This window comes from Chaetodon trifascialis, chromosome 11, assembly GCF_039877785.1.
Source record: "Chaetodon trifascialis isolate fChaTrf1 chromosome 11, fChaTrf1.hap1, whole genome shotgun sequence".
Taxonomy (NCBI): Eukaryota; Metazoa; Chordata; class Actinopteri; order Chaetodontiformes; family Chaetodontidae; genus Chaetodon; species Chaetodon trifascialis.
In genome coordinates, this window is record NC_092066.1 from 4,910,854 (window position 1) to 4,935,000 (window position 24,147).

General features: G+C 45.6%; 1 protein-coding gene across 2 annotated transcripts in view; it reads left to right on the plus strand.

Annotated features, from left to right (window-relative positions):
* Nucleotides 1-1,214: 1,214 nt before the first annotated feature.
* Nucleotides 1,215-24,147, plus strand: part of kirrel1b (kirre like nephrin family adhesion molecule 1b) — a 67,017-nt gene continuing 44,084 nt past the window's right edge. The window contains exon 1 of one of the 2 annotated variants that reach the window (XM_070973761.1): nucleotides 1,215-1,564. In XM_070973761.1, coding sequence (XP_070829862.1) covers nucleotides 1,519-1,564 — 46 coding nt within the window. In that variant the 5' untranslated portion in view covers nucleotides 1,215-1,518. The remainder of the gene's footprint in view (nucleotides 1,565-24,147) is intronic. The other variant, XM_070973762.1, reaches the window with a different exon arrangement.

A 24,147-nucleotide genomic window follows, 5' to 3' on the forward strand; every position in this document is an offset into this window, starting at 1 on the left:
ATTGTGTATTCTGAACTTAATGCTGCATTTGCAGCCTGTTGAATCGTGTAGCTGCTAGAATACAGACTTTGGACTTTACACTGTTTCTTTATTGATACACATAAGCTGTTGTAAAGCTTTTTGTTCTTTAAAATGTTTGGGAAATGGTTTATCTGACCCCAAGCTTTCCTGAAAAGAAGCTACTTAAACTGCTGGATGCCAGACAAACACTCTAAGTTCCTCCTGAACAATGAGTGAATTTAACTCTGAGGTTACAGGAACAGATGGAAATATCATCAATATCACATCGACACCATGAAGTCACTGTCAGATACTCTGGTTGTCCAACGTTGTGAAGTGAATAAGAATATAACAGTTGAAACATACAACAGATCAAAAATCTAACCAAAAGTCACCGCGGTCAATCACAGGTGAAGACTTTATTTGTTTTTTTCTGTAAAGATTTTGTGCAGGACAGTCGTTTATTGATCGTTTTCAGGCGAATATTGACTGACAGGGAGTCACAGCAGGAAACAAAACCCAAATTTTTGAAAGTTCAGCACAACTAACATTTCAGTATTTCTCTATAATGTTGCATATTCATGACTTTAGAAAATAGTGGCCGAAAACAAGAGTCTTGGTTATTTTCTGTTAAGAGTTTAACATTCAAAAACTGATCTGATCATCAGACTGTGTGGGCGGGGTTAATTAGGCTGTCACCTGGCTCAGCAACCAGCGTCAACAACCGCGTCCAGCTTTCACGCGCCAGTTAAACCGCTGAGAAACGCAAAGACAAAGACAGACAGCAGAAATCTGGAAATCTAAAACCTCTAAAACTGCTGAAACTCTGTGATGCAAGAGAATATACTTTTATTTTGTAAAGAAAACTTGTAATTAATGCCATACCCGCACACCGACACTGCAATTTGCAGAAGTTTTTTTAAAAAAAGTATTCCAAAACATTTACAAGCCGAATAATCTGCGCTCAGGGTTCATTCAGTTGTGACTTTAAAGCACTTGATGGTTTAAGTTTCACGTTTAAAGCGCAGTTCAAGTTGCGGCCGCTGGAGCGCCCTTCACCTCCTCTCTGAGGTGCCCAAAACAGAGGGCTGGAGCGGGGAGGCGTGGAGGAGGAGGTGGAGGAGGAGGGAGGGTGTGTGTGCCACTGATTGTATGAGAGGAGAGGGGGGCGGCAGAGAGGGAGGGAGAGAGAGAGCGAGAGAGAGAAGAGGGACAGAGGAATTCAGTCCTGTTTAAATGGGAATCTAGAGCGCAGAGAGGGAAAGAGGCGCAGACCAAAAAAGAAAAAAGTGGAAACAGATTTATTTTACGCACGGGACAAACAGGCACAGCAGTGGAAGAAAGGGAAGGAGGAGAGAGGAAAAAGAGGATCCGGATTTTTTTCCTCTAAATTTGGCTGCTTTCACTCTCATGACTCAAAGAGGATTCCGGTTAAATTCACCCGGTCGGGAGGAATTGATGGTGTCTTTTCGGGGAAGCAGAGCCGAGGGGAGGAATCTGAATGCGCTCGGCTGAACCATGCCAGCCCTGTGGATCATAACTTTGGCGATCACTTTGAACCAAGGTGAGAGATGTTTACACACACACACGCACACACACGCACACACACTCAGCCTGAACTGCTGAGACAACAGCGAAAAGTTTCTTCTTAACGCCCGATTTCTTCCTCATTTCCCCTCCTCTCTACCCTGCTGTGTGCGGGCGTCTGTGCGCTGTGTGGGTGCCTTTCTGTCGGTGCTGGCAGTGCGTGTGTGTGTGCGCATCTACATGTCTGGCTGTGTGTGTGTGTGTGTGTGTGTGTGTGTGTGTGTGTGTGTGTGTGTGTGTGTGTGTGTGTGTGTGTGTGTGTGTGTGTGTGTGTGTGCGCGTGTGTAAATGTGTTACGTTGTTATAGATCTGCGCTGCTCTGGACATCATCATTACAGCGCGCTGAAGGGAAAAGAGTCGTGGGGTGTTCAGGGTCTTTGCTCTGCTGGGAGAAAAATGAGAGTCAGACTCAAACGGTCCACACGCGCTGCGTTCATTTTTCTTCAATTGCACGTTTATGAGAGAGATGTGGAGCATCTGCACGCGACATTGCTTTGACGTGACCTTTGAAACGCATGAATAGATAGATTTGGTTGACACAAACACACGCAGTGTGGGTCAACAGAGGTTGTGCTACAAACACGCGCACTCTCTCTCTCTCTCTCACACACACACACACACACACACACACACACACGCACACGCACACACATGCACGCACGCGTGCGAACACACACAGACACACTGCGCATAGCCTGGCAGCCGGGGATGATTGATGAGGCGAAGATCCAATGCTGGTCACCGGGCTTTAACATGAGTCACACTGGATCAATTTCCAACACGCGCGCGCACACGCACACGGCACGCACGCGCCAGGCACGTGCATTCATTTAATCTCAGTGTCTTTGCATGTGTAGGTAAAGAGTGGAGTAAAGCGCAAGAGACCCTCGAGACAGAAAGTCTGTGTGCGTGTGTGTGTGTGTGTGTGTGTGTGTGTGTGTGTGTGTGAGAGTGAGTGTGTGTGAGAGAGAGAGAGATAATAGAGACCAGTGCATCATCCTCTTAGCATGCAGGTAGAGTCTCGCGTGCTCGTGCACGTGCGCGCGGCCCCGCTGCAAACGTGCAGGTGCCAAGAAAAATTCATATTTTACCGTAAAGACGGAGACATATTCACTGGACTGGAGGAGTGCCCCATTACTAATATTAATGTCCCTATTTATCGATCACCTTGATAGATTGCCCTCTCTTTCTCCACACACACACACACACACACACACACACACACACGCCTCAGTGAGAGAGAGGATGAGTGTGCGTTTGTGTTTGAGGGCAGTCACAGCTCCAAAGGCAGAGGTGATTAATTGAAGTAGCCTGATGTGAACAGTTCAACTCTGTGTGTGTGTGTGTGTGTGTGTGTGTGTGTGTGTGTGTGTGTGTGTGTGTGTGTGTGTGTGTGTGTGTGTGTGTGTGTGTGTGTGTGAGTACCTGCCTCAGCACCTGGGTCCCCGGTGCTGCGGGCCGCCGGTGTGATGAAGCACAGACAGTGATCTGCCCAGACAGACGGTCAGAGGAGCTCCCAGGCTGGAGCATATCTGACCGCCTGGAATAGAATAGAATAGAATAGAATAGAATAGAATAGAATAGAATAGAATAGAATTATTGCTTATGCAATTGAAAGTAGTAGTTGAGTACCTATGGTGAAAAAGGTCTGAAAAATGTCTCGTATTGAATGGGTGCGTATTCCTGTGGATGAGAACAGATTCAATCAGCTAATATTATGATAATGTCAATCAATCAATATCGTAAGGAGCTCACATTATTTAGGGCTCAAGCTACTGAGTGTTTGTTGTAGCTGGACGAAAGACAAGAGCAGAGAGAGTAAAGTCTGATTATTCAAGCTGAGGAGAATCAAACAGAGCGAAACAAAGCAGAGCCGAACGAGGACGGCAGGAAAGAGCAGGACAGAGCAGAACAAAGGAGACCAAAGCAGGAGTGAAGAAGAAAAAACAGATCAGAACGGAGCAGGCCGGGACAGAACGGAACAAGAGAGGACAGAAGACGAACAGAAGCGAGGCAGAGGAGCAGAGAACAGAGCAGAGCGGCAGATCAGTGTCTCCAGCTGAGCCGGTGTAAGCCTGTAAATGTGATCAGAGTGAATCCGTCCCCTACATGCAGCAGCTGCAGCCTAATGTGTGTTTAGCCTGTTTGGAGTCTTCCAGGTGTCTCTGCCTGCTTTCCCCTGCCGACAGCTCTGGCTGTCTCTCTGCTGATTTACTGCTCAGTCCAGTGGTGCGCCTGGCGTCCAAACACAGGCCGGCTACATCTCCGTGTGGTTGACCGCATGTCTGTGGGCCTCTGTAATTACAGCTCGGCCCTGTATGTGTATATGTGCGTGTGGGTCGGATGTGGTGTGTTGCCGCTGTGATCCGACACCGCTGCCAGCGCCGGCCTGGCCACAGGCGAGGAAGCCTATTTCTCGGAGTTGATTCTTGAACAGCACTTTTGCTTTAGCTGAACATTTTTGCAGCCTGATCATGCAAGCAAAGCAAGCAAAGCAAGCAAAGCGATTCTTGCACTGCAAGCACCTGTCCCATCTCCCTCCTCTCCCTCTCTTTCACACACACACACATAGACTTTCTTTTTCTCCCTTTTCTCCCCTCCTCCTCCCCCGACTCTCTTCTCCCGTCACAAGAAGAGCAGAGGCGCAGATGTAAAGAGACAGGCCAAAAGACAGAGAGATGGAGGCAGGGAGAGACGAAGAAAGGAAGAGACAGCGGGGTTCAGTCCTAATCTGTTGACAAGAGGGGATGTTTGAGGATAAACAGAGGCAGAGCAGGAGCGCTCAGGAAGCAGAGGGAGAGAAAGAGGAGGCCCTGTTGGCTCGGGTCTCTCCTTCGACAGCAACCCAGCTGGACCATCAATGTTTGATGGTTTACATCAGCACAGGTTTACACCAAAGTGGGCTCCAGGGGCACACAAAGGTCTCTGAACATGCATCTAGAAAAGCAACTGGACTTTCTTTGGACTCTCGTCCAAACATCTTCAAGAATCCAAAGCCAGTCCAGCTGCCTTTGATTCGCAGCGACCTGCATGGCCGAGAGTCTTCACACATCCCAAAATGATTCATTCTACTTGCTATAACTTAGCGCAGTGACAGACTGTATGAGGAGATTGTTTTTGATCATTAGTTTCAAGCTCTCCACTGTTCCGCCCTCTAACAGTTGTGTAATTCCTTTCTGAATCATCTAACATATAAAATGCTCTCAGATGGGGCTTTGTGGGTTAAGTCAGAACTGTTTTGGCATTTACAGCATGTAAAGATTCGGAGGAAAGCACAATAGCTCGCGACCATGTTTTTTATTTTTAGGTAATGAACCACTGCTATACTAGATTTCACAAGCGCAGCCTCATGCAGGAAGGTTGTTTTTTTTAGTATGGGACACATTAGTGTGTCCTGGAAGGTAAGAGCAATGAATTTCCAAGTATTCAGCTATTCAGTTCAGTGATTTTGCAGGAGATCCACTGTTGCATGGGTGGACAAAGCAGGTTGTTTGGCAAAAACGAGGCTCTTCTTGGGGCCTGTCGACACCTCATCCAACCACCAACACCACCGCTCATGCATTGTGTATGCACCCTGAGGCTATTTAACTCATACAGCCATAGGACTGCAATGAACATTTTGTACAGTGAGTTTTAAATAGGGCTCTTGTATAAGATCATGTTCTCTGTTTCCCCTTAATTTATTTAAATGAGGCTACACTGTTGACGCAGCAGGGGTGCCAATGCAGAGATTTTCTGCGAAAAAATGCACCGTCGTCCTCAAAAAACTTGAACCCGGCTCAACTTTTGCTGCATCAAAATGCGACATCATCCTGCAAGGCCTTGTGTTTGTTCATCAAAAGTGCAAACACACATTCCAGGTAGATCATTTTGTAGCGTGACTGTCGTATCTCTGCTGCTTTCCTCACAGGATAGAGAATAATTGACAGTATGTTCACTTTCCATAGCAGTAAAAATTACTCCTCATCGTCTCAGCAGTGCCTCAAACAGTCTGAACGCTCACTAAGACGTCAAGATCAACTACAAATTCAGCATCTGGACCAATTTTGTCGATTTTGTCCCTTTTAATGGTCGATTTTCAAAAACAAATTTGCAGCTAATCAAATTACAGCAAACAGAAGTGAACTTCCAGGGCCCCTGAAGGTCTGGGCCCCAGGGCAGAGGCCTGTTTTGAATTGCATTAAAAACAGGTTTTATCAGCAAACCAGATGGTGGAATTACCTTGTGGCCTTGTGTTCTTAATCCAGAGTTAAAAATTCAAGGACCAAGAAAGAAGAATATTAATCAAGGTCCCACAGTTTGCTTTTGTACTATCGCTGTTGTTCAATATAGATGAACAAGACATGTTGTTCTTCTTCTTTTATCATCTTAAGCACCGCTGAGTGGCCCTCAGGATGAATCAAATCTCCAGCGTTTGCCATTAGTGCCATACTGTCCTGACTGTGCCATGGAAGTGAATGTGAAAGGTCTCTGCTGCTCTAATTTAGAAAAGAAAACCACTCATAAAAAACAAAAACACACTGTACTCTCAAATGAAGATAATTAAAAATGGCATGACAAGCCTTGTTTAAGAGCAGAGTGAGGTTCAAACAACATGATGGAGATAAGTGTGTGTGTGTGTGTGTGTGTGTGTGTGTGTGTGTGTGTGTGTGTGGGCCTCATCCCAAAGCCCTCCAGTACCTGACAGATCTGATATCCTCATGGTGCGAGAAGTGTAATCTGAGGTGACAAGGAACAGCAATTAAAATAAATAAATAAAATAACCGCCACAATTAGCTGTTGCTTAATTCACCACGATGCCCCGATAATCTAGTAATCTGCTAAAAGGACGCCGGCAAATTCTCCTTCCTCTGCACGGGCTGATGTGTGTGTGTGTGTGCGAGTGTGTGTGACTGAGCGAAAGACTGAAGAGTGCCCCGATCCTAACAGAGGGCATCGACTGGTATTAGTACTGACACCCATCAATCTGGATGATATGTCAGCGTGAATGAGAGAGGAGTAGTGGACCGGGAGGGAAAGGAGGGGGAGGAGAAGACACGCAGAGAACTGTAATAGAAAGAAAATAATGGAGTAGATGAGGGGAGAGAAGAGGAAGAAGAGGAAGAAGGTATGAGGGAAGGAGAGAAATTCAGATTGGGAGAAGAAGGATCAAAGGAGGGTCTAAGAGGAAAGGAATGTGGATGAGGGCTGGAGTGAGATGCAGAGGAGGAGAATGGGCTGACAGGAGAGGAGGCTGAGGAGAGCAGGGCTGGGGAGTAGAGGTGTATGTGTGGAGCAGAAAAATGAAGATGAGAAGAGAAAATAAGAGCAGGAGAGGAATTCTAGTGGGAGGAGGAGGATGGAGGGAGGATTCATGGAAAGATGGCAGAAGGAGAAAGTGTAGATGAGGCCAGAGGAGTGCAAGAGAGAAATGAAGAGGAGGGAAATTCAGGTGGGAGGAGGATAAAGGGGCGAAGGAGGCAGACAAAAGGTGGTAAGAGGAAGAGTGAAGGAGGAAATTGTGGGGAAATGAAGGGGGGGGGTGAAGAGGAGTGGGAGGCAACAGGAGGGAAGGAGGGCAGCAGATATCTGTGGGCACTCAGAGGAGGAGCAGAGATGGAGGGAGGAAATGCTGATAGGAGACGAGAGGAAACTGGAAGACGGGGGCTTCAGAAGTGTATAGGTGAGACCAGAGGAATGAGTCATGAGTGAGGGAGGAGGGGAGAAAGGTTGGAGCGAGGGAGTAGATTAAAAGGGAGGAGAAGAATAAACTATAAGGACAAGAGAGTGGGGGGGTGCAAAGGAGTGAAGGAAGGCAGCAGAAAGGGGGAGGCTGGAGGGGGAGTGGAGGAAACATTAATGGATGGGGGACAGAAGGAGCAGTAAGAGAAAGTGAAGGGAGAGTGAAGGAGGAGCACAGGGCTGGGGAGGAGAGATTTATGTGTGAGCAAGGGAAGAGGAACAGATGAGGTGAGAGGAGGAGAAGAAAAGAGGATGAGGGGAGGAGAGACATTTGGGTGGGAGTAAGAGGGCAAAGGAGGGCAGCAAGGGGGAGATTAATTGTCAGAGGAGGTGTGGAGATGGAGGGAGAGGTACGAATGGAGGAGAGAGGAAATAAGAAGACAACAGAATGAGGGGAGGAGAGGAAATGTGGGTGGAAAGACAGCAGAGGAGTGAAAGAAGGGGATGATGAAGAGGGAGGCTAAAGGAGGAGGAGGAGGTTGGGGAGCACAGACTTGCTGTTAGAAGAGGGTTGGAGCAAAGGAGCTGGAAAATGGAGAATTAGATGGAGGAAAAGAAGATAGCAGGGAGAGATTTGGAGGAGGAAGAGGGCAGAGGAGTGAAGAAGAGCTGAGCACCAGCTGAAATGGAGGAAGGAGCACTTAATGGAAGGAGTGCAGGAAAAAGAAAGGAGCAGGGAGATGCAGGACTGAAATGAGGAGGAGGAGAGCAGGGTGGGGGAGCAGAGACTTATGTGTGAGAGGGTTGGAGGAAGGGAGCAGGGGGAGAGAAACAGATGAGGTGAGAGGAGGGGAGAGGTTTGGGTGGGAGTAAGGAGGCAGACGAGTAAAGGGAGCCAGCGAGGAGGAGATTAATCATCAGAGGAGCAGGAACGGAGGGGAGAGGAGATATGAGGACAACAAATAAGGGAGGAGAGAAATGTGGGTAGAAAGACAGCAGAGGAGTGAAAGAGGGGGGTGGAGGAAATGCTGAAGATGGAGACTAAAGGAGGAGGAGAGCAGGGTTGAGGAGCAGAGATTTATTGTTTGGTGAGGGTTGGAGCAAAGGTGCTGGAACAAGAAGAATTAGATGGAGGGAGAGGAGATAACAGGGAGAGATTTGGAGGAGGAAGAGGGCAGACGAGTAAAGGGGGGCAGCAAAGAGGAGATTAATTGTCAGAGGAGGCGTGGAGATGGATGGAGGAAACACTTGTGGGTGGAGGAGAGAGGAGATATGACAGAATTTTGGGTAGGAAGACAGCAGAGGAGTGAAAGAGGGGAGGGATGAAGAGGGAGACCAAAGGAGGAAGAGAGAAGGGTTGAGGAGCACAGTGAAGGAGCAGGAAAATGGAGAAGTAGATAAGAGAGATGAAAAGGAGGAAGAGGGCAGAGGAGTGAGGAAGGAGTTCAGGAAAAAGAAAGAGCAGAGAGATGCAGCAGTGGATGAGGGCAGGAGGAGGAGGAGGAGGAGGAGGAAGAGCAGGAGGAGAGGAGGGTTGGGGAGCAGAGATTTATGTGTGGAGAGGGTTCCAGCGAGGGAGCAGAGGGAAACAGCCAGGCCTATTATAGATGGGGCTCTCCTGGGAGAGCAGGCCTGGAGTTTTCCAGGCATTTCCAGCATATTTCACCGCCGGTCCAAGCAGCACGCTGCAATGCACAGAGCTCCGCCCTCGGCAGAGTCCTCCACCCTGGACGGATAAATAAAGTGGGTCTCTCCGCAGGAGCGTTCAATAAAAGTGATAAAAGGCTGGAAGTAACCCCGCTCAGCTTTTTTGGAAGCGAATGTGAGAAACCAAACCGGCCACCCTCTCCAAGGAGAAGCTTTCAAAGAAATGCAGACATCAAGCGTAAAAGCACCAAAAACATGAAAGTGCTTCCTTTTCATACAAAGAAGAAATGTCAACAGAAAGGACTGAGATCAAATGAGCTTAGCGTGGAGGTAGTTTAAGTTTCTCCCGCTCTCCGTCTCCCTCTCGCCTCCTTTGTCTGCCTGTGTTTTCTCCTGCTCGCTCGCTCGCTGGCTGTCTGAGAGCCTCATGCGTGGAGGTGAGGGAGAACAATTGAATGGGCCTCCCACGTAAAATCCATTCAGAGACATTTTGAGGATTAAGAATGAGAAATTGTCCGGAGCAGTGAATTAAATCAATCTGATCCATTACAAGATCGCTATCAGAGGTTTTTTTGTCTTCGCTCTGGATTATGCGTGCTGTCGGATGACTGAGCGTGTGTGTGTTTGCACTTACTCCACACATCACGTAACACTGTAAAATAGTTAGAAGATCACCGAACTGACAGATTATTCAGATTCAGTTTGGACGGTTGATTAGCAGACCTGCTCGCTGGGCTCGATGCTAACATGTATGACCGAGGCCTGGGGGTGATGTGGGGCACGTACCACCTAACTGCAGCATCGTCAGTTCAAATCTGGCCGGGGACCTTTGTTTAATGTCATCCTCTCTTTCTCCCCCACATTTCCTGTCCGTCTCTCTGCTGCACACTATAAAAAATAAAGGCAAAATGAAAAAAAAAAATAGAAAAAAACAAAAAACATAATCAAAAGATCGAGATCCAAGTTCCAAAAGGTGCCATCAAATGCTCGTGTTCAGACAATATCTAAGATTTTAGAACATTTATTTGTTATATTATTTTGCAGAAAACACATTTCTCAAAAGTATTGTTGATTGGCGCTAAACTTTGCTATCACGTGTTTGTGATGTATAGACGTTGCTTTCGTCCTCATCGAAGCAGGCAGTTACTGACTCTATTAAAACGCCATATCTCATCCAAACTAAAGCTTCTGCTAAAGGAAAAGTTTGTGATATTTAATGCTTCCTCTTTCAAAAGCCAAATGTGTGATGATCATAATCCTAATTTTCCACACCCCACAGACCCAGTATCCACTGGCTCCACTTTCACTTAATTTAACATTTAGCGCCTTCCGATCTTTGCCACAGACGCTTTTCCGAACTTATTTCCCTTATCAGAGACTGAACTCGTGTAACCAAATGATTTTATTGCGTGGGCACCACGACCAAGCCCCCCCCCCCCTTTTTTTTTTTGAAGGCTCAATACATCCCTCTATCCCTTTTATTTCTTTTCCTTTGGTGGATTTTAAACGGTGATAAAAGAAGAGGCAGTGATTTGAAGATGGAGATGGACAGCATGATTACAGATGATGAAAGCCGGGATCCATCACCACCCACTCTGTTTGTGTTTCCATCCTCCTTCTGTCTGTCTGTCTGCCTGTTCCTCCTCTCCCCCCTCTTATGTTTTAATGGAAGTCGATAACTATCAGGAACTGATAACACCGCGGGCTCCGCTCGGCTTGGCGAGGCTCGATGAGGCAAGGAGGGGAGAAGGCGAGAGCGCGGCTGGGTGAGGTGGCGGCGGTGGGGTTGACAGTATCTCCCCTCGGTGAAGCCTGATATGGCCGGGTGCAGGGAGATAAGCGAGCAGCTCTCAGCGGTGGCGGTGACGTCACGCTGCCCGTCTCTCGGTCCCGTGGCGGTAAATGAAGTCATGGCGTCACGTGTGAAGATTATGTCAGAGTGAGATTTGTCATTGTTCTGGAGAGGAGATTAGACTGCGAGTGTGTCTCCACGTTTTTTGGATGGTTGCACCGAGGAGTGTGTGTGTATAGGCTCTTTTCACAGCAGACATGTTGACAGGATGCACAGGTGGAAATAATAAAATGAGCATTGGCTCAGTTCTATGGGCTGTTTGCAGATGATGTAACGTCCTCTTTTGTTGTGGCGCGAGCTGCAGATGGAGGACAGGAAGTGATTTTCTGCATAAGAAGCTCTGTAACACACACTCAAAATGCCTGTGCGTCATTTACGGTTGCTCAAATTGATCAAACCAAGAAACCATGACCAGCTTTTATTGAGTACGGTAAAGTGTGAAAAAACACAAGAAACTGACCAAAAAAACGCCGGAGAAATGGATTTAAAAAAGATTTAAAGTAAGAGCTGCAAGCAACACGACAAACACTTGTTAAATCTGCGTTAATAGTTTATATTATATTATTTAATAGTTTGTAAGATAGACCCAGCCAAAATAATGGTTTGCCTCCATTCTTTAGTCTGCTTCCAGTTGGTTTCTACAGCAGTACGACGTCTGAATGAGCACTCCTCTGCCTCAACAGCAGCAAAACTTTGAGTTCAGTTGAAAAATCGCTCCTCTTCATAACATAAGAGTCACATCCAACATATGTTCTGATTTTCTGTTTGCCCATTGCTCTCATAATGTCATTAAACTAGTAATTTAACGTCACATGACTGAATGCAAACAACCTGTTCAAGTGTCCCAGAAGGTCAGGACAGTGTGAGTGAGCTGACACACACAGCGCCTTGAAACTGAAGCAGCTATTTACTCCTGTGATTTACTGTCAAAACGTCCTCTGTGAAAGATTCTTATTGAGTTTTATGCTGAGGACGTAAAAACAAGTGATTTGATTGATTACACTGCAGCCATTTAATCCTTAATGTCTGATGCAGCCTAATGTGTTTGTTGTGTTTGCTTCAGTGTTTTGTTGTTCATGTGAAGCAGTGGACGTGCTGAGAGACATTTCAGAAAAAGAAACTCACATTACGGGTCCTATCAGGGGACAAAAATCCAGTTTCCAAAAGCTGATGAAGTAAATCTCTGTGGGATTAATGAAATGAGTCAATGCAAAGTTCTCCTGAGTGAACATCAAGGGGTGTGTGTGTGTGTGTGTGTGTGTGTGTGTGTGTGTGTGTGTGTGTGTGTGTGTGTGTGTGTGTGTGTGTGTGAGAGAGAGAGAGAGAGAGAGAGAGAGAGAGAGAGAGATTGTGTGTGTCTGCTTTGTGTATTCCTATTCCTTAACAAAGGTATTGTGAGGCTTGTGTGAGAGGGAGACCATTGGAAAAAGTGTGTGTGTGTGTGTGTGTGTGTGTGTGTGTGTGTGTGTGTGTGTGTGTGTGTGCGTGTGTGTGTGTGTGTGTGCAGCTCTCAGCTAAGAGAGATGAAGAAAGAAAGAGATTGCAGGTTTGTGTGTGTGTGTGTGTGTGTGTGTGTGTGTGTGTGTGTGTGTGTGTGTGTGTGTGTGTGTGTGTGTGTGTGTGTGTGTGTGTGTGTGTGTGCAAATCCACAAAATACGGCGAGAGCCAAAGGAAAATAAAAGAGCAGGTCTGCTCGCTTGTGATTGAGGCAAAGCAAGAGAGAGAGAGAGAGAGAGAGAGAGAGAGAGAGAGAGAGCGGGGGGGGTGAGAGAGAGGCAGGGAGGAAGAGGGGGAGGGCGAGCAAGATGGGGAAAGTGAAAGAGAGAGGAAGCGAGGGAGCAAAAGCGAGCATGTTGGGGAGCGCGAGAGAAAAAGATAATTTCTTAGCTCTTCTTTTAAATAAGTCTGTTTCTATAGCAACCATCCAACCAGCCACTGGAGAGAGAGAGAAAGAGAGAGAGAGAGAGGGGAAAGTGGGGGTGAGAGACAGAGGGAGAGAAAGAGAGAGTTACCATAGCAACGGAGGAAGAGGGAGAAAAAGGACTTGGGAGAAACTTTAAAAAAAAAACATATAGGGAGAAAACGTGAAAGGCGAGATGAGCAAAGGAGGTGTGAATGTACTGAGCTGAGATGAAGCGCAATCAGGCAGCGTTGGCCAAGTTAATTAAAAGATTTAATTAATGAGTCATTACTCAGTGAAAAAGTGATTACACGACTTTACTCAGGACAGGAGAAGTGGGGGGAGTCGCTTAGCACGTCCAGGCTTCAGGTTGTCGAAGTCCTGTTTGTTCCTCCGCCCGGCATCCAACGTGAATCGCTAACGAGAAGTGCGTCGGGAAAGTTTAGGCGACGACTTCGAAGTATTTTGTTCCCACATTCAAAGGCTCTGGTTTCTGCCGCTGACTGGCTTCTTCTCCGCGGCAATGAGAGCTGAGGCTTCTGGGAATGATTGCATTTAAAGCCGTCCCTCCTTCCAAACTGCTGGAAAATGTTTCCAAGAGATAATTACAAACTGACAGCAATTGGTATTCTTAAATAATCCAGGAGACTATTGTGTTTCATTATTGAGGGACATTAAGGATATTATCAATTAAGAAAACTCTGAAATGAGAATTTACACTGAGGAAGCATAATGAAGGACTCAGTGCCACTTTGAAGCTCGAACATCTTCTGTATTTAACAGGTGTAATAAGATAAAAAAGGACAGTGTGGTTTAATTAACAGTCGGCCTACTGTTTGCCCTCCAGCGCCGAACAAAACCAGGTGATGCTCGGTTCAAAGTTTTGGTTTGGAAAGCACAGATGCAAACTGATAAAATCCCTCTCATGCATCTCCAGTTGTTACTGGGATTGAGTACCGTTTCTGAATCTCAACCATAATCCCTTACATTACTCTTTACAAATGAACACATTCCTGTGCTGCTCAGTGTTGGACAGTCAATGGGAGGTAAAGACAATAATGGCAGAGTGAGGAGGGTAATATGGCTGCTCTGTACAGAGCCGGCAGAGAGGCAGAGAGATATGCGCCGCAGTGATAATAGCGGGCACGGCTGCTGCCTGATTGTCCATTCTCAGCTCTTGACCACACATGACCTCCATCACTGTGTGGAGAGGGCGAGCGAGCAATGAGAAAGACAGAGGGGGGGAGGCGGGGAGGATTGATTGGGAGTCCCAGGGTTCAGACAGCTCCGACTGCAGAGGCCTCGATCTGTTTCCCCCAAATGCACCGAAGCTACATGGTGATCCAAAATAAGAGTCGACATGGGTCAGCGATTCCCCATCCTCCACACGGAGTATACAAACGTGAGCGAGTGCAATTTTAGGGTGAATATTTAATACAGAAAATATACGAGACCTGGACAAAGAGGAGGTTTCTGCAGTGACACATTCAGGTTTCAGTGCTTTTAAGTGAAAGAGCTGTGCGGTACTGTAGAGTAAACAAAGAGGATGTGCAGAGATAACAATCAAAGAAATGTGCTTTAATTTAATGCATAAACAGACGATTTGAGTGTGGATATTCATTATATGGTGAACTTAGACATGGAGGTCGACTTCAGTGGAATACAAAACGCTCGTCACGTAGGATTTTGTCACTTGATACCAGACAGGCTGCAGAGGTAGTCAAGGTACAGTAGCCAGGATGGGCCAGTGGGAGTGAACGTGATATAAAATAGTGGTTTTCTGGACCGTTGGTGTGCATCAGCGCTGGAAAATAGCACCGTGCGGTATATCTTGCTCTGATGACACGTATCGATCCGCGATGATGTGGGTGTTGACGCCGCGTGCGTGTGGCCTTAACAGACGAAGCAGACGGTGCAGGTGTTGTGATGTACGTCATTCGGTCTGTTCGCTGCACTCCATTTCTGAATGGCTGTGAGATGGGACTGAAAGCTGTGGATTGACTCTGGTTCTGGAAGTATGCAGCTATCTGCTTCTTTCGGTGAAAGCAGGAAGGTTAAAGGTCATTCTCCTTAGCAAGCGTCTGCAGCTCTTCTTCAGCGATACGTACTTGAACCACCTTAACCGGCCTCCGTCGATACAAAAGCATCTTGATGTGTTCCCGAATCACTTAAGTCTCCACTCACTCAATCAGCTAGTAAAATAAGAGCTTTGCTTCATGTTCTTAGCAATGAGCTGAGCTGTCTGGAGGTTCTGTGCTGCCATTTTTCACATTTTCCATCAGCAATCATATCCTTCCCGTCTATTATGCTCTGCGTTGATGTTCATTACTGCAGCCGTGCAGTTTTATATGCATGCTGGATTTCCTTTTATTCCCATTCAAATGCAGATATTCAGACCTTCTGAATATCTGCAGTTCTTCGAATGGCCACTTGAGGCTGGCTTCAAAAATCAGTCAATCCCCATAGACCCCCATATTAAAATGGCCAACTTCACAGCAAAAATAAGCATATTTAAAAACTATTTTGGTCTCTGTAGCTAATTTCCCCAATCATGACAACTCTATGGGGGGAAAATTTTTTACTTAACGCACTTGGTTGTATTATATTAAGGTTTAATGATATGCATAATTATGACTATGGCTGCTTTGAGTGAGTGACTTAGTGTCTGCAACCAGGCTTAAGTTTGGCCCATCTCAACTTCACCTCTTTGCCCATTTTTTGATAAGCGAGGAGTTTGGTGGCGCTGAGCTTCACAATGGCTCTTCAGAGACCTGAGGGTGATGTCATAGAGACCACGTCCATGTTTTACACAGTCTACAGTTAGCATATTAGCTATTAATGCTATCCATGTATAGTAGCAAAAGCTGAGTTGAGGTGAGTTTTTCTTGTGTTCCTCATCATATTTTGTTTCTAGACCTTGACACAAGTGAAACTAAAAAACCATCTCATAAACAAGTGTTATGTTCTTGTACTTTTATGCACACATTTTAAGAGTTTTTGCAAAGCACACCAGCAGCACCAGAATGATTTTGTTCTAAATTATTAAAAAGGTGGTGTACTTTCATCAAAACTTCTCCAACATAAAATGCTTCCTCTGTAAAGTTGCAGTGTGGGTGCGTGACTCTTCAGCCTCAGTCTTCCACATTGAAGCTTTCTGTGCCTCTGCCTCCATGAAGTGCTGTTTTCTTAGCAGAACAGAAAATATCTCGTAGATTTGTCCTTTGAAGCCGCTCACATAAAGTCAACCCGCTACAGACGGAGCTGGGTGAAATTAATGGGGTTTGGAACAAAAGGTTTTGAGAAAGATTTCCTGAATATTCCCCATGCAATTACTTAATCCCTTGTAATTAGTCTCCTTGTTTGAAAAGGAATATACATTCCCCGTCTCCCGCTCTTTTCCCTCTTGAGTTGGAAGATAAAATTGCAGACAAAAACAGCATGAATGTCATATAAACATCCAGGCAGTCTGGCTTTGAACCACGTTTATGCTATATACGTCCATTAACGATTTACATTTGTTACACTCGACTTCACAAGGGTAATTATTTTTCAAGAGGAATGGCCTTTTCAATTAGACGTAAACATGGTCCAGTTTCTCCACATAAATTAACCTTTTTGAATGTAGCGTCCATGCGCTCGCACATCACACGGGAAAGAAATGTTCATCACGTTCTTCTTTTGCTTTTATGGATAATAATTGTGTGGTGAATTCACCGCAGCAGATAATGAGGAGCACATAGTCATTTCAATTCTGGCTGAGCCCACACAGGACAGCTGTCTATTTTAAGCTATAGCTGCTGGCCAGCGAACCATTAGCCTGTTTTACACCGATAGCAAATAGCCATTAGGCGTAACTGCAAGCCAGTTAGCCAACAGCCATCTGCCGCACACTGCAATTATGCTGCCTTAAAGTGCTGTTGGAAATATAGTAATTATGAGTTGAGCATGCATTAATGACCCAACACAATGGTAAATACGCCAGGGAAAGGGGGAATTTTCAATGATACCTGCGGTAACAATCTGTGTTCTGAAGAGTACGCAAGCTCTGTGAATACTGATGGACTTTGCTAAGATGGGTTATTTTGTAAATAAAACAAGGAGCAAAGCCTCTTCTGCAACAAATTGACTTTTAATAGCGCTGTCCAAAAGCATTTTAATGATCCGCAAAGATGTGTTTCCATCTGAGCTCAGCTGTAGCTGCTCTTGATGAGCTTTGAAAGCAGCGGGCGCCAACTGGTTAGCCATTAGCCGCTAGCTCTCGGTGCTGTTTCCCGTGTTGTGTTCGGCTCTGTTCAATGACAGTGGGCTCATTCAGACCATGCTGCCTCTACTAGCTCTCAGTGTAAATCCGCAGGCTGTGTTTGGTGACTCTTTTCCTGGCAATGACAGTCGCTGTAGTCAGCAGCACATTCAGGTCAAGCAACTTGACTCATTTCGTCACATACTGCCACGAGCCTTTTTGCTTTCACAATGCTCTGATTAAGTGGTACAATAGTTGCAAATCTGCTGGCGTGTTTGCTGAAGAGTAATTACTAGCGTCTGATAAGCGTTCTGGGGAAGTTTCCCAGCTACATGATTTCCACCGAGGGTTTATCTCAATTGAATGTGATTGTCTTTGCCGAATTGGCTCAGCCATGATCCTGGAAACTGGCCTTGTCTCACACACATGATAAGACAACAGATTGCCTTGTACGCCATCCAACCAAGAATAATGCTGCAAGCTGTAATAATTTACACCATCCGTCAGGGTTTTTCCACAACTCCATGCCTTCTTCATCACAAAGATAAAACTGCGGCTCGCTGGCAGAGTCCGGGGATCATAAACGCCGTGTTTGAGAGCTAATTGGCCACATAGAAGTGGGCTCAGGCTTCTCATGAGCACATCATACAACATGAACATGCTGATGCAGATCAGGTGGCGACGGCGCGCGGGGACGGCAGAGGGATGCTGGGATGTGGCGCGCGATGTTTCCCACTTTCTTAACGTGCCTTTTGTGTTGTTTCTGTGTGTGCGTGCGTCTCGCTTCCTCACTCAGGATCCCTCCTTGTGTGTTACCATGGGGACGGCATGCTCCCTATATCTCTCCCTCTTAACCCCCCATCCCACCCCCCCACCATCACCACCACCACCTCTCTTTTTCCCTCTCTCCTTTACTCACTGGTTTCAGTGTTACCATGGCGACACATGTCTGTCTCCTCTCTGCCTGCTACCTGTCTCGCATGCTGCCCCGTCTCACTGGGTCAGTCTGTCCACCTGTCTGTCTGTCCACCTGTCTGCTGCTGGCTGTTCGTGCCCTTGGCTTTGCCTTTCTTTGTTTACTCTTTGTTTGTTTTACTTGCTTTGTGTTTCATGTATCTGCAGGGTTGTCTGTCTTTTTGTTGTCCTGCGTCCGTCCCCGTCTGTGTTTGCTCTCCGTCTCACTCTTCCTCTCCGGCTGACTGACTGGCTGCCTGTCTGGCCACCTCTAATCCCTCCTCTCCTCTTTCTGCTCCGTCGTTCCCCTCACATCCCCTCTCCTTTCTCTTTTTCGCCCCCCGACTCGATCGTGTGTTCCCACATCAAAACAGCATCCATTGAACGCACGGTGGAAAAAAAAAAAAAAACAGGGAGGGATTTAGGTAATTTTCGCAGACGGCAGCTGTTGCCATGGCGACACAACTTTTGGATTTGCCGGGGAGAGCGAGGGATGAATAGAGGGAGAGAAGGAGGGAGAGAAAATGTGTGAGGATAGAAAAAAGGAGGGGGGGTAGAGAGAAAGCCACGTCTTTGGCTCTGGTGGTTCACGCTGGCCCGGGTTTGTCCTTCAGCACTTTGAGTTTTAATCCAAAATAAACTCACTTTGGGAAGAAAAACCTGAAGATAACCATTCAAAAAGTATGAAAAGCCTTTATGAATCTATTCGTTCAGACAAAAAAGCAGCATCCCTCGCTTTCCTTTAATGCCGTTTCTTTAAATTTGACGCCGTCGATCACTTTGCGAGAGCGTGTGCCAGTTTTTCCAAAGCTCACTTTTCAGATGAAGCCCGTCTCTGCTTGCTAATGCGTGAAAACCACTTCATTAAGCTCTCGGCTCTGGCCTCGCTTTGTTCTGCCTCTCCTGCAGATCGCCCTGTTGAAAACAAAAAAACAGCACAAAATCATTTTTAAATCCAAATAAAGCCAAACTGACCTATCGCCCCTTAGAGAGCGTCTTCTTCTTTGTTTGTGTGAATGATGTTGCACTTCCTTCAAAATGGTGGAAATTTCATTTTGTATTGAAGCCCCCTCCTCTCTGAGTGCTAATGCATTTAGAAAAACCACTTTATTATAATACGCATTTGAATATTCATAGCAGGCAGGCAGGGGGGATGTGTGGGGGGGTGATGGAGGAGACTGGAGCCTTTGGGTATTGATGTAGAGCTGTGGAATTAACTGCGAAACTGCTATTGATTCAAGCTGTGAGGACTGGAATATGAAATGCGAGGGGAGGGGAGGAAAAGGGCAAAAGACCTTATCAATGAAGTTGGAGAATGAAAGAGAACGAAAGAGAATGAAGGGGTGCTCAGTGGAAGAAAAAGGAAAGAAAAAAACAGATTATCAGCCAGCAGAGAATTGAATTAAAGGGATACAGAGGGAGAGAGTGGCTGAAGGAGGAAAAGGAGATTATCAGGCAACACAGAAGGGGAACGAAAGAGACAAAGTAGAACAAAAGTAAAGGAAAGAAAGAGAGCACTGCGTGAAAGAAAGAAGAGAAACATGATTAAGGAGCCAAAGGAAACACAGAAGAATGAAGGAAAGAGCAAATGAAGGAAAGAGCGAGAGAACAGGGCGAAGGGTCAGGGCTCGCTGCGAGTGGCGCTTTAGCCCGGAGACGCCACGCTACAGTAAACCCTCCGCCCCCGGACGCTGCAAATTGTTGATGGGAGGACTAAGTTGACAAATGTCAAAGTTTACGTTTCATTACAGGAGGTGGGGGCTGGAGTGAGGGATGGGGAGAGGAGGAGGAGGAGGAGGAGGAGGAGGAGAAGAAGAACAGGAGGGGGAGGGAGCGAGGGAGGAAATGCCATGCATTCCATTAAGTGGCCAGAGAAAACCACAGAGAGAGGGGAGGGGAGGAGAGGAAACGACAGAAGTGAGAGAGAAATACAGGAAACGGAGGAGGAGAGGTAGAGGAGGGGGGGAGTTAGACCACCATACATAAAGACATGATAGAGATAGAAAAGGGGGTTTATAAGCCAAGGAATGAAGTGCTCGATTCATCACCGCCTCAACTGTGGTCCTGACCTTTGAAAACGGACTTAATGTTAGACAAGGCAGCACTTAACATTCTGACGGCCTCCATGTTTGTTCTTAAGTTGTCAAGGCAGAGTCTCATGTTATTGCCACCCTGCGTCGATCCACAAATCGCATGGTTTTAGTGCTCTCTCGCTAAAGGATAATAAGTTGGCTTAAAAGTCCGAAAAAGATAAGACTGCCGTGTTCGTAATTGTTAAGAAATCTCAAAATCAACAGTGAACTGGTCCTGCTGAGGTTTGCCTGTTTAGCTGAAGCCTGATGTCTTTTCCTGTGCGCCTCCACCGCTGCCCAAAAACTATTAAAAAACACATCAGTGAGCGTCACTATTGAACTATGACACATACACAGACAGACACATACACTGAGTGGCTGCTGGAAATACCCACTAGATCACCAAATGTGTATTGATCCGCCGCTGAAAATAGTCCGCAACAAATTCACCATTTACTCCAATCTGAGTAACGTTCATTAAAAACTACAGTGCCCAGCTGCTTTAGGAAATAACTGAGCCTTTTTCAAAACTACGTATTTGTGATCCATTTGTAAAGATTTGCGTCTTCAGTAAGAACAAACAGACTTGAGCCTCGCAGGGCAGGGAGGTCGAGAAGTATTGACGGACCAACGCATCGCGGGCGCTCTCATGGGATTTGCTGACAGTGTGAACAATAGACTAATGTCAGCCTGGGATGAGTCATGATTAACGCCTCTGTGTCTCTGTACAAAGTACAAAATCAGCACAGTGCACCCTTAATGTATACTGTAAAAGCATACCAACATCTTTTTCCCCGTTGTGTCTTAAACACGCACGATCCTTTTAAGGAGGTAGGATCTATGGGAAAAAGGCAAAGTCCAAAAATATAACAACTGTCTTGAGTGCATGAAAATAGTGGCACGTCTCTGTCGCAACACTGACCAGACTTTCTTAACTTTCCTGTTTCACTCATTTCACTGTGGAGCACACAGTGTGAGGAAGGCCAGAGGAACAAAACGACGGTGCGTGTCTTTTTTTCGCATTCAAAATGAGCGTTGGCCATTTTCTCAGGAAGTTTTCTGAGCTGAAAAAAATAAGCACATAACCTCAGAGATGGTCACCAAACAAGGCTGGCTTTATTAGCAGCAGAATCTGTTCAGGAGATCAAGGCTGTCTCTCACGTGGATGTATGATGTAATGATGCCACAGAGGAGCACAAATGTGCGCTGCCTCAAACTAGAGATCTTAAGGAGTGTACTTTCAATAAGTGTCGAAATGCCAAGCGTTCTACATCATCAGCATTAGTCATAATAATACGAGTACAAGGCTGAAAGCAACTCGTGATGCATCGATCCAACGTTTTCTCCCCGATACCAATCCTGACAAGATCTGATATCAGTGCTCTTTTCAAAAATATGAAATCTGTGAAGTTAAACTTTCATAATCTAAACTGTGTCACTGCGGTGGATCAACCCCGAATCAGCAGACTCACCATCACCTCGTCTAACACATGCAGCACACACGGTTCGTGCTGCAGGCTTGCTGGTGTTGTGACCAGATGCAGACCTTGCAAACAGCACTGAGCAGCTGTAATAAACCAAGATAAAAGCTGCATTTACTGTCTGTGACTCCACAGGGAAATTACACGTGTTTCCACATCATTTTCAAACCGTGAAGCTCCTCCACGCCGCTAAAAGTTTGTTGTTAATAAGACGTAAAGTCTGTCGTCATTTCCTGGGCCTCGTTAAGCACAAGCTGGAAGTGGCCGAACTGTATTTTATACAGATCAATGACATTTGGCGATACCCAGTCCATCTGGTGCAGATCAGGTCCCTAAAAGCATCTGCACCTTGAAACTAAATTAATTTGGATTGGAAAAAAAGCAAATGGGGCTCTAACGCCAAATGACCTCGGTGACTCAGCACAGTTGATCTTCTATGAAACATCAAATAAATGACTTTCCTCCGGATCAGCGGCCCTCAGTTTGAAGTAACCTCACACTGTTCTCATGTGGTGATTGTGCTGTGGTTGCTCCTCCATTAAGTAAATAACTGTTTGGTTTTATATATCGTACAAGAGTCCATTTGCTCATTTCTCTTACGCTGCTTTAAACTAAAAATGCCTTACCTTCCAATACATCTACCCGTGTCAGCTAACCTTGAATCAAAATGCGGTTTTCCAGCGAACCCATTTCATCGTCTTGTAGCTGCACTGATACTATATCTGTTCCTGCTCGGGGAGGAGAGGAGAAAGTGGATGTTTTCTCATTTCTGCAGCCCAGTCACAATTTCCTAGTAGGATTCAGGCCAAGATGAGTCAGACTGAGACTTGGGCAAGCCTTGAACAAATGCCATGGACGCACGGTGATCCTGGTTGTAACAGATTCTTTGCATTCAGAGATATCTGGTTGAAGCAGAGTCTGAGAGGAGGGTTTGTTCCACCAAAAAAGCAAATGTTTTTTAAGTGTTTTAAGGTTTTCTCATACTGTATTACATGACTTAACGCAAGTTTGCTCTACTGTATGTAACCTAGCTGTCCATTCGCACAATAACACTTAATTTCCTGTTGTAGATTGTCATGATCTGCTCGGTTTCAGAGCACTCACTGGCTCTAACAGCAGCTTCTTTTAGGTTTTGACTTCTTAAAGTTTGCATACTTGTGTAGATCCACGATTATTTCAAATCCTACTGCAGATCCCAAAGGATGCCGAAAATGTCAACTTGAATTTTGGAGAAACGTGCGTACAGTAAATGATGCACAAGGCAGCGAGAATATTAGCATCTGATGTAACAGTGCAGCCATAAAAGCACTGCATGCTGGGTGTGAATATGTGCACCACAGAGCTTCAGCAAAGCGCTGGAACAAGCATATATAGAATATATATACACAGATTTTTTCACAGTTTTAGCCACATTATGGTCGATATGAAGAGTCAAATAGGTTAAATGGTCTTAAATCCACCTCCAGGCAGAGCTAAAAAGGTTAGAAAAGTAAAAAGACAGAGAAAAGAGAGAAAGAACAAAACCTGCCTTCGCTCTGATGTTTCTGATTGAAGCGTGACGCTCATTCGGGCCGCCAGAGGAAGTGAGCTATTTGTGATTCATATCTCTGAGTGTTTGATATCGAGGAGTGAGTGTGTACTGTATGTGAAAGGCTTTTGGGTAAACACTGGAACAGGTTTGTTTGAGAGCTGGAGAAAAAAACAGTTTTGTGAAATGAGATGAAGCGATAAAGTACATGTGAGCGCGCTTACTGTCAACACGCAGCGATCACAGCAACACAGACCGTGAATACAGAGATTATTTCTCTGCCCTGACATCTATAATTGAACATTTTATTTTTCCAGATCTTATAACAGTTTATTGATTTCTTTTTAAAGTAAGATTTTCTTTTGGTTTTCTTTCAAAGAATTTCTGTCAAATGAACGGAGGAGTACACAGAGGACAATGTCCAATGAAATCTAACGCAGAGGACACGTTAATCAGCTAAAACAGGGACTAGAACTGCACTTCACAAACATTAGTTTCAGGCTACTGATTTAAAACCAAAGCAAGTAGGAGTTCTGTGGCCGTCTTATCTTACAAAAAGAGGAAAAGTTTGCACTCCATTGCAGAGAACAAAATTTACTGTTTACTTACTTTGTGGATTCTGTGTTTCCATCCAATTAAAGGGATGCTCACCTAATTTATGTAATACTGTATTGTTACCTTTCACGGCACCTTTCCACCACCAAAGGTCAATGTGCGTTACTGCCCTCGCCGTCACAACACTCCTGTCCTCGTCGTATGTGTGTTCACTGATAGAGCACAAGATTCACAATATTAAGACCTGCTCATGGTGTTCAAACTGGATCCTTAATGCATCGGTAATTAAATAAGTAGCTCACTCAGGTACTTTTACTCTGTGTGATCTCAATGCTTTTAATTGTCATGCAGTACTTTATGCTGTTTTATTACTACTTTCACTATCTATATACTTCTTCCAACACTGAAAAACACACAAACTGTCTTTTCACACACTCCGGTCACTCTGCAGGCAGTGTGTGTTTAGATCTGAACATTCAGTACCAAGGTGAATTTCACCCTGAAAGGGCTCATTGTATAATGTGGAACATTTTACTTGTTTTCTTTGTCTCATGTGGACACACATGATGCTGCAGAGCTCCTCTTCAAGCGCTTCGGTTTGCACAGTATACGTGTCTGTACAATGTGTGTGATGGTCCGAGGTGCTGCCTCCCTGCTGATAGTCCTGTGA